The sequence below is a fragment of the Cryptotermes secundus genome, unplaced genomic scaffold (genome assembly GCF_002891405.2).
Source record: "Cryptotermes secundus unplaced genomic scaffold, Csec_1.0 scaffold19, whole genome shotgun sequence".
NCBI classification, from domain to species: Eukaryota; Metazoa; Arthropoda; class Insecta; order Blattodea; family Kalotermitidae; genus Cryptotermes; species Cryptotermes secundus.
In genome coordinates this window covers 1,892,082-1,902,761 of record NW_019729897.1, presented here as the reverse complement: position 1 = coordinate 1,902,761, position 10,680 = coordinate 1,892,082, and the positions used below count along the sequence as shown (strand labels likewise).

The window sequence follows — 10,680 nt, the reverse complement described above, 5'->3', positions numbered from 1 at the left end:
GGGGGGTTGCAGAAAATTATATAGTACAGGCTTCATAATTTGTTCTGTTTGCAAAATAACTATCACAGCAGGAAGAATGAGATGGATGGGCCATGTAGCATGTATGTGAGATGAGTCAGAAAAGCTAGACCATTCTTGAGAGACCTACTTATGGATTGAGGGACAATATTAAAACAGTACCTTAACATGGGGGCACGCAGTAGCGTAGTTGGAAGAGGCACTATGCTACTAGTCGGAAGGTCGTGGGTTCGATTCCCGATAAGGCTACTGGAATTCTTCAATTTACCAGTCCTTCCAGCCACACTATGGCCCTGGGGAATTCCGTGGTTTTTAGTCCGCAAGCGGACTATACCGACCGGGCGACCGCCGCTTGTTGGCGAAGTTAGTGCCAACTTTTGCGGATAGAGGGTGTCGTGTGGTCAGCGCAACGGATTCACACGGCCGTTAATCTCGGTTTTGTGTCTTTATTACGAGTGCCTTGTGATTGTGTTTTTATTTATATGGAGGACCACCCCTTGTGGCTGTCCGCGAATGCCCATTCAATACATTCGCAGCTACCCTCCATATCTGGAGGCCGTTTTCTCCACCCGCAACCTGAAGACGCTCGTGGTGACAAAGTACTTCTACTCTTCCCCAAGTATAATTAGAATGACAAAGTCAATGATGAGATGGGCAGGTCATGTAGCACAACTGGGGGAGAAGAGGAATGCATGTAGGATATTGGTGGGAAAGCTAGATGGAAAGAGCCCACTGGGACGACCAAGGCGTAAATGGGTGGACAATATTAAAATGGATCTCAGAGAGATATGATGGGATAGTATGGATTGGATTGACCTGGCCCAGGATAGGGTCCGGTGGAGGGCGCTTGTGAACACGGTAATGAACCTTCTGGTTGCATAAAATGTTGGAACATTTTTGAGTAGCTGCACAACTGGCGGCTTCTCAAGAAGGGCACAGCTCCATGAAGTTAGTTTTATTTGGAATATTTTCCGCCCTGATAAATATTTAGCGAGTTACAGTCGAGATGCGCTCAGAAACGCGCAAATCTTAATGAAGAATGCCCATTATTGTTTTCTGATTTTAACCAATCTTCAAAATATGCGGATAGATATTAGCACGTCTTCCGTATATTACATTTAATGAAAATTCGTTTAGCGTTCGCCATTTTTTACATATTTACATTCATGTAGAAATAATGATGCCAGTGAGGGCAATTTTGCAACTTTGTTTTGCAGTCACCTCAAGGAAGTATCACGTATACAGATTGTGGTCCTCAGGGTTATAATACCATGTAGTTTGGTAGATGGTTACCGACGCTTCTAAGAAACCTGCCTCCATGCCTTGCCTCGTCCTTCCACATGAATGAGAATTAGGCGTCTGCCCTTGCTTGTTGTTCGTGTGGGCGGACCCAGTTGACGCGAGGTGTTCCCCGCAGTGGGATACTGTACCCAGTTCCTTGAAATGTCAACAACAGCGGTTGTAATTGTGGCCTTCAGATAAAGTCCTGTTTGTGAAAATAAGGCAGTATTATGATGTGAGGAAATAAACACACTTGTAATTGTGGTTCAGTTTCAGCAACTGCAAAATTTCTGTGGCACTTGTCCCCGGCTTGTAAGGATGTGTGTGAAAATGTGACTTAGAACTGCCGTGATACTGCGGCTGAACAGAAAGTTGTGTGAATGTACTTCAGGAAGTGGAGTGCTCGTGTTATATTTTTTTCTAATTTTATTATTTGCTGTCGAGAAATGTGGAGCATCTCGCATTTTGATTCGAAAAGTTCCGTTTCATAATTTCACTTAAGAATTCCTTAACTTTTTTATTTATTTTTTAATGACTCGTATTAACTGTGTTGTTCAATTTTGGCAGTTTTGATACAAATGTAATAATTAACAACTGTGTGCCGTAACTGTGAAACCGTGCATTAATAGTGGTATATTGCGGTTCCTGAGAAGCTACTTTGAAAACTGAGTATATTAATTTAGCCTGATACGGGTTCCCGATTGTACGAAAAGTGAAACCAAAAACTGCTCTCATTCAAGAATCAACCTATGTAAGAAAGCGTTCTTTTCGCGACCGGCTTGGACTTTCGTTTTAGTGTGCGATAAAAGTGTGTTCAGTCCTGGAACTATGGAGGTAGTGTTAGTATGGGCCCTGCGTATTGGATTCTCACCACGGTAGTCCTCGTATCTATGTCGCTACTCGCCCTTGCTCTCAACTACTTCGCTCACAAGGTAGTGCAAGGTTAACAAGTAAATGTTATTGTCTCTCAACAAACTCATCAGGAGGTTCAGCCCTCGCGTGTGTAACTTAGAGCCAACTTAATGTTTACGTCTATTGTACAGCTGGCTTTGTGAATACAATAATGAATCTTAGGGGTTGCTCCGTAAAAGGAAGTGATTTTCTTGATTAGCTGGGTGACTGTTAGCTTCTCAGGAGGGCCCCTGATTTACGGCATTTTTTTTTGCAAATAGAATTAAGCTTTTTATTGACCCTGATAATGAAATTGTTGCAAAGGGATTTGCTCCCTCGGTGTTGACTTAGGATGAATATTTGAGGTAGAGGTAAAAAAGGTAAAGTTGTCCCTATGCTTAATTAATTAAGCACTACGCAATGAAGGCGTGGAGGTATAGATGCACCATTCTTGACCTCAGCACTAGATGCAGTTGAGTGGTCAGCTTCATGCCCCTGACACTTTACTCCCCGGGAGAGAGTCCCTGGTGCCCAGTAGATAGGCTTGGTGGGCCCCAGAGCTGGACTGGACGGTATGAAGGAGAGAGAAATATTGCCCTTGCCGGGAATCGAGCTCCGGCCGTCCAGCCCATAGTCCGTCGCTATTCCGACTTCAAAATTCGTTATAAATAAAGTGATGGTTTAGAACAACATTTTTATGAAAACATTTGTAAAAACTTAATTATAAATATGAATGTAGCAGTGTAACTCCATGGAACAGAATCTTGGGAAGCTGATAGTTGCCCGGTTGGTCGAGAAACTCAACGCAGTTTATGCAACCCGAAGGTTCGGTACAGTGTTCTCAAGAGCCCGTTTTTAGCCCCTGTCGTGAATTTTTAAGTAGTGATAACAGGCTACTGGCCATTCTCCATTATGCGCGCATGTATTTATACATGGAATTCTTGAATGTTCTGCGGCGAGATGAAGTAGGATACTAGTTCAAGTCGTAATCCTACATTCAAGCATCCTGTTGCAGTGCTATACATAATACTGTTTATTGTACTACACAGCCCATCAACAATGCAACAAACTGTTCCTTCTTTCTTACACTTCCACTTTATACACAACATGTTTCGGCCCTAAATGGCCATCTTCAGGTAGCTAAAGTTGCTACACTGCACTAATATTGTCCATTCGTCGCATATGCGTGCACGTATCCTTGACCTGGACACTAATTGGAGGTGAGTGGTCAACTTCACGCCCCGGCCGTTTTACTCCCGGGCAAAGAGGCCCTGGTATCTACTGGATGGGAGGTTTGGTGGGCCCCAGACCCCATCTGTAGGACGTGGAGATGAAATTCGTGACCCTATGCTTCCACATCTTCCAGACAGTCGGCTCACAGATGGCGGTAAGTTTGTCAGCCTTACGTGCCGGCCGCCCTTTACCTCTAGGAAAATTCCTGGTACTCATTTCTGTCAGAGGTTGAGTCGTCCCCAGGGCCATAGTGCGGCTGAAGGATTAGGTCAATTGAAGAATCCAGTGACATCGGGAACCGAATCCGTGACAAATTCGTAATGATCCGAAAGCTACGCAATATTGGTTCATGTTTTCATCACATTTACCCACCTTTTTGCCATTGTTTACTGCCACCAGTTCCGTCGACGTTATCTTTTCGGTTTTTAAAAGCAGATCTTTTGTTGTGTATGCTTCGATCTTTCTGTCAGGGCGTACAAAAATGAAGTTCAAAGATTGGCCCCCTTGCGTGTTGCATTTCGTATCGGATAAAGCGTTAACTGAGAAACCAATTAATCAGTGGCAGTTTATTTTTGTAGACATTCTGTTTATTTTTATCCGTAACTTTTTCCGTGTTCACTTTGATGTCTGAACGGCGAGGAGTATTGAAATCGCTTTCCAAGCGTCCAAGTTGAGATTTAGATGCCCTTATCGTTACGTCAGTAATAGAAACCCCTAACCATTCAGTTAAGATACGCATCTGGACCTGAGTCCTTCCAGAAAATGCGTTTACCTGCTCTGTTGGACTGCTAGTACCATTTTTGTGCATGCATATCAGGCCCGCAGTATTGCACACAAGGGAGATGGTCTCAATTTTGCGACCGTTTTATAGGGGACGGCAGTCAGTTGAACGCCTGAAATGTAACTGCTCTACCTGTCTGCTCTGAGCCAGTGTTGGTTGGCATACACATCATGAGGCCCAATGAATACCGTATTTATTTGTGAGCTACGGGGTTAGATTCGACATATGGGCCCCAAATCTAGAGCGGGGCTGGAGTTCACCCAACATCCGCAGTTTCCGTGTGAAATATTTTTGCATTTAACTTGGTTCATCCTTGTCCATCACATTAGTAATAGTATAAAAATTATTAACGCCGTCCAGTGTGATTGATGAATGTTGTGCTTTATTTTTTAATCTTTCATCCTTTAGATGTTTCGGTCGGAGCGACCGTCTTCAGAGGGCTTTATCAATACATGCGAAAACTATTACAATGTCGTTGGTCATTATCAGTACATACAAACATTACTATTACAGTGTCATAAATATAAATTATTATAATTAGTCTATTTACAAGTGGGAGCACGCGGTAGCGTAGTTGGTGGTAGAGGCGCTATACTACAAGCCGGAAGGTCGCGGGTTCAAGTCCCGATGATGTCATTGGATTTTTTCAGTTGGCCTAAACCTTCCGGCCGCACTATGGCCCTGGGGTCGGCTCAGCCTCTAACAGAAATGAGTACCAGGAATTAATTAAATAATTTTCCTGGGGAGTAACGCGCGGCCGGCGCGTAAGACTGACAACCTTGCCGCCATCTTTGAGCCGATTGTCTAGATAATGTGGGACCATCAACGTTCTCTCAATCCAATGGATCTTCACGGCCTGTTACAGGGATAGATTTACTTTACTTTTTACTATTTACGAGTATGGTTTAAAAACGTTTTGTTAGAATCTAGAACCAATTTGGTCCATGTCCTTTGTACTTCTAGATTCTAACAAAAATGTTTTAAACCGTACTTGTAAATAGACTAAGTGTAATATTTTATAAATGTTTTAATAAATTCACGCACATCGCAGTAATTGTTAAAGACTAATATTTTATATTTATGACAATGTAGTAGTAGTGTCTATGTATAATGACCAACAACATTGTATTGTAATAGTTTCCGCATGAATTGTTAATGTCCTTCTGAAGATGGTCGCTCCGACCGAAACGTTTAAAGGATTAAAGATTAAAAATAAAACACGACATTCATCAGTCACACTGGACGGCGTTAATAATCTTTTATACTATTTTTGCATGTTTAACGAAATGGCTGTGCTATTTCTCAACTTAGCGATGGAGAGCTCTGAAGAAAAACTGAGCACTAGAGCACCTGCAAAGGTATTTGAGAAAGAAAATGAGTCTACGAACTGTATTGAGGATAATTTTTATAATAGACTCCTGAATATATCCGGTTCTCTCTCCCTCTCTCTTTAAGTCTGACAGATTAATTGTTTAAGGATAGTTTAATGCAAGTATATTCGTGTTTGAGACGTTCGGCGACGAACTCGTGTTTTCTCACCTCTGACTAAAAGTGAAAGTTACAGAAAACTAGTTTCAGGTATGTCTTTGGCCTTCACGTCTGCTGTCGGCCGTTGTATGTGGAAACCCGAGCTTTTTTTTTTATTGCTAGTGGGGTGGGACTAATCCCTTGTACTGCGGCCACTTGTGGCCTGTTGTACGAGCCCCAGATGATAGGTGAAGGTGATTGTGGAGCAGCTGGTGGAATGAAGATTGGCAAGGGAAACCGAAGTACTCAGAGAAAATCTGCCCCAGCGCCACTTTGTCCACCACAAATCTCACTTGACCAGAACCGGGATCGAACCCGGGCCGCCGCGGTGGGAAGCTAGCGACTAACCGCTTGAGCTATGGCGCGACCTAAACCCGAGCTTAATGGCATGGAGGAAGAAAGCAATTGTAATTATGTTTGTCTGTACCACTTTTTGAGTTTCGTAATTGCTAATAATCAGCCACTTTGTTTGCAAAAACTGAAATTGACTGTAATAAAACACAATGACAAGACTGTCCCATAATCACTCGCAAGAAATACTAAGCACAGATGTGTGGATGATTTTCGTGACAAGAGTCTTGAAGGGTAGCTGTTTTCTCCTTTGCTAGATGAATACACATAGGCGTAGCCAAGGAAGATGTTAGAATGGATGACAGGCGTTTCGGGCCGATTTATTTTTTATGTTTCTTATTTGTAGTTTTTTTTCTAGTCTAGAAAACCGAAATTAACGGCCGTGGGGATTCGTTGCGCTGACCACGTGACACCCTCTATCCGCCAAAGCGGCAGTCGCTCAGTCGGTATAGTTCGCTTGCGGACTAAAACCACGGAGTTTGTTTTATTTGTAGTTTATTTAACTACGATATCAATGATTCTTATATAGCGTAAAATGATCGAATTGCAGTGAATAAGTAATTGAAAAGGATGTGGAAGGAAATGGTGGTGGCCTAATTTAAGGTGCTACACCGGCACCTGACTAAGGATATTGAGGAAAAACACGAAAACCCCTTCGGGATAGCCGGTGTCCGGAATCTGCCGCATACAAGTGAAGCGTTTGAGATAATCGAAATGGAAAGAGCTGTTACTACAGTATTATCTCACACTACACTGTATCGGAGCCGCTCACAATGGTCGCGCGGTCTAAGGCATGAACCGTCTTCGCCCGCTCGAACACTGGGGTCATGGATTCGAATCCCACTCGAAGCATTGATATCTCTTTGCTTATTCTGTGTGTACGTAGCGGCCTTGCGAAATGCTGATCCCGCGTCCAAGGAGTCTGCCGACTTTGTACAGGATTAAGAAATTGAAAAAGCGGCCGAAGTCCACATGGGCTGTAGAGCCATAGATAGGTAGACTGTATCAGATAAATTGGGCAGGACGTGGTACAACTTAACGTGATTTGGTCGGCATCTCGGACACATGTAGTTTGATAGCAGGCGTACTATGTAGTTCTAACATGGACTGCATTTTAACCAAGCACGTTTATGTAACGGTAATGCTCGGTATTTGTATTTGGGAGGTAATCCGTTCGAACAGTTGAACGTATTTCAGTGACATTTCACATTTGGGAGTTTTATTCAGATTTGTCGACACATCACAATTTGGGTTAAAGTCGGGCAGAAATAACGGATACTTTTCATGAAGACCTACATGCTGTTTTACGCGTATCCCGAGCATAACTAGTTAAATATTTATCGGAGCGAGAAGTACTTCGAACATAAGTTCAGAGAAAAGTGAGACGCCTTTTTAAGCCTTATAAACTTATCCCGTAAATGTTACGATTTTTGTAGATAATCGAACAAGAATTGTTATGCGTACATATCATAATTGATAGTTGGTTGAGGCATTATGCTACAAGCCGGAAGATTGCCGGTTGAAGACCCGATGAGGAGGATTCTTTTTTCAACTCACCTAATTTTTCCAGCCGCACTATGGACCTGGGGTCGACTCAGCCTCTAACAGAAATGCGTACCAGGAATCTTCCTGGGAATTAAGGACGGCCGGCGTGTAAAGCTGAAGAATTGACCCCCATCTGTGAGCCGATTGTCTAGAAAATGTGGGATACTAAACGTCTCACAACCATACGAGCCTTCACGGTCTGTTACAGGGATAGCTTTATCTTAGACATCATACTTTATATACTCATCAATAAACAGTGGTCTTTCGAACACGCCATATCGAAGTCTCTTATTGTCTGTAATACTCGTAGTTAAATGAAGCATCCTCTTACTAGAATTTATAGATCTACACGGCTTTACCCGTTGAAATGCGTATTATTTTACCGTAGTGTTGTATTACAATATAATACAAACACATTTTATGTATATAATTTGCTTTTATTATATGTGATAGCAGTGAACCGTGAAAACTTAATGTTCAGTACTTATTTATTCGGTATGTGGTTTTAACTTCTGGACAATGCAGATAAGTAATACCTGGCGGTGAATAGTTGCATGTGAATTTAATGTTTGTTTACTGTAACGGATGGGTGCGTCAGTCTTAATTATTCAGTTTATCTAAAGTAAGTCGCCTGTATCTTTTCACCAATTCAGGTTCTGTTCTTATGAGTAATTTGAAAAATATGGCTATTCGCATGTGATTTGTATAGAGGGATTTTCGTATTCGGGAAGTCACGGGTTTGATCTCGGCCCGATGACCGACCCTCCGTCTGTCCTGCTTCAGGCTTTTTGCGAGTTTACTCTGCCCCGTTATGACAACTTGGAATGGGTTAGCATGGAGGCGAGCTTGCGGGGTCGATGTGTGGCAGTCTGTAATGTGTGGAGTTGGGGAAAGGTCAAGGCTACCCACGGGTTCAAGAATGGCTTGTCCCAAGGCTCGCATTGTGTCTTGTTTAGTAGGAATAGCGACTAAATTAGTGTCACGCATGTGGAGGAATCCCATCCATTTTCATTTTCGCACTTCATTGCCATCTGTTAACATCGTAGGATGAGGGGAAGAATATAAAAACCGCGAGATCTGAGGTTCTCACGTAAATATAAAAATAAGCGCTTAGGGGTTTGACATCATGTGGATAGGTACCAATGTTTCTGAGGAGCTTGGTGTCTTCATCTTCATGCTAGAAGCGTATGTTGTATGGAAAATTGGAAGCTACAGATATAGGGAAGGGCAACTCTTTTCCCCTCTATTTTTAATTTTTTGGGGTGGGCTGAGAGTGAGCCCACTTGGTACGTTGGCCACTATCTGGCCTGTTGTACCAGTCCCTGATGATGGATGTTGATGAGTGTGAAGCAGTTGGTGGAATGAGAATTGGCAGGGGAAACTGAAGTACTTTGAGAAAACCTGCCCCAGCTCCACTTTGTCCACCACAATTCCCACATGACCTGACCTGAGATCCAATCTGGTCTGCCATGGTGGGAAGCTGGTGACTAAAACTGGATCTATTTCTATCCTCAGGTGACATTTTGGGAGACATCTACTATGTTGGGTCTGTTAGAAAGAGCTAACCTCAATCACTGGATGATAGATTGATTGTTTGATGAGGTTAGCTTCTTCTAACACACAAGAAAGTGGGTGTCTCCCACCACCTTAACTGAGATTGGAAGCATCCACTTTCTGAAACACTGTGTTCTTTAGAATACTGAATGATGGACAAAGCCTAAATCCCAGTAATCCTGAAGTTACCTGATGTTTTCTCATATTTGATTAAATTTATACCAGTTTGAATGGTGATAAATAAAATTGTGGAGGCGTTAATGTTTGGTAAGTTTTCCAGAGACAATCTGTGTAACAGCTGGATAATGTATCATTTTAGTGATATGTTTGTGGACATATTCAATTTTTTTGCCAAAATGAGCAACCACCATCTACAAATATTGTGTGAAAATGTTTATTTTGGTTTTTGTAAAAAAGGAAAGTCTGTATTTACACTTAAGCAATGCCTTAGGTTTAATTATAATCCTACTGTAGTGTGTACTGGTGATATACGTAGATTTAAGTCTGTACTGGATGGTGATTTTCCTTGATAGAAGAAGATGTTTTGATATGTTATTTGTCATTACAGGAGTACACTGCAGAAATTGAGCGATTACGGAGGGATCTGGCAGCAACACGTGATAAAAATGGTGTTTATTTGGCATCTGAGAACTACACACAGATGATCATGCAGTTGGAACAGCAGGAGCAAGAGATGAGTCAGATGTTGGCTCACATAAAGGCTCTGAAGGAAGAGATGGATAAGAAGGAGGCAAGTTCAGACACACAGTACTGTGTAGGATTTGAGGTTCTCAAGTTAGTGGTTATGAAGAGTTCTCTCTTCCAGGATATAACGCTGTGTAGTCCGTTGAAAGTCAACCTACGTTTTGGAGGAACGTCACTTCAATCTTCAGGGTATATGAATAAGCTGAGCAGGAAACAAGCATGAAAGCTCTGCTTGCCACCTGCTTTCACACTGGTGTGCTTACTCTGCTTACTCTTGGACCCAAAGATGGAAGTGATATGGTTCTCCAAAATGTTGCTTGACTTTTAACAGACTACGTGGCATTATAGCTTAGAAGACAGACATCTACACACATAATCAGCTGGTACTGCTGCTGTCCCAGTTCACATTTAAACAGAAATTTCCTGATTTTCATAATACTTGTGTTGAATAATTGACAACCTATTTTGATACTTTCCTACTTTCTGTCTAACATGGCTGTTTACTAAGTTCTGGGGTGGGAACAACATTACTGCCATACCAGGCTGTCTTATGAACTCATTAGATTTGAACAACACTAATGCTATTCAGAATGAATTGCTTTAATTTTTCTTCAGCTGTACTGAATGGCTCTGGATACATTAGAAACTGCTTCCGGGTTTAGAAGCTTTAGATGACGTTGTTGTGGTACATGTATGCTGTCATTAGAACATTAAGCATACATAAATGTGACAGGAAACCAACACAAGTACTCGCTTGATCACATAGGAATTCATTACTTACTTATTTACTTACT

The 10,680-nt window shown here is 42.1% G+C and overlaps 1 protein-coding gene across 3 annotated transcripts in view; it reads left to right on the top strand.

Moving 5' to 3' along the window:
- LOC111865686 (kinesin-like protein Klp61F) overlaps positions 1-10,680 on the top strand; it is a 46,897-nt gene that overhangs the window by 17,708 nt on the left and 18,509 nt on the right. For all 3 annotated transcript variants that reach the window (XM_023853901.2, XM_023853899.2, XM_023853900.2), the window contains exon 8: positions 9,750-9,932. In XM_023853901.2, coding sequence (XP_023709669.2) covers positions 9,750-9,932 — 183 coding nt within the window. The remainder of the gene's footprint in view (positions 1-9,749; positions 9,933-10,680) is intronic.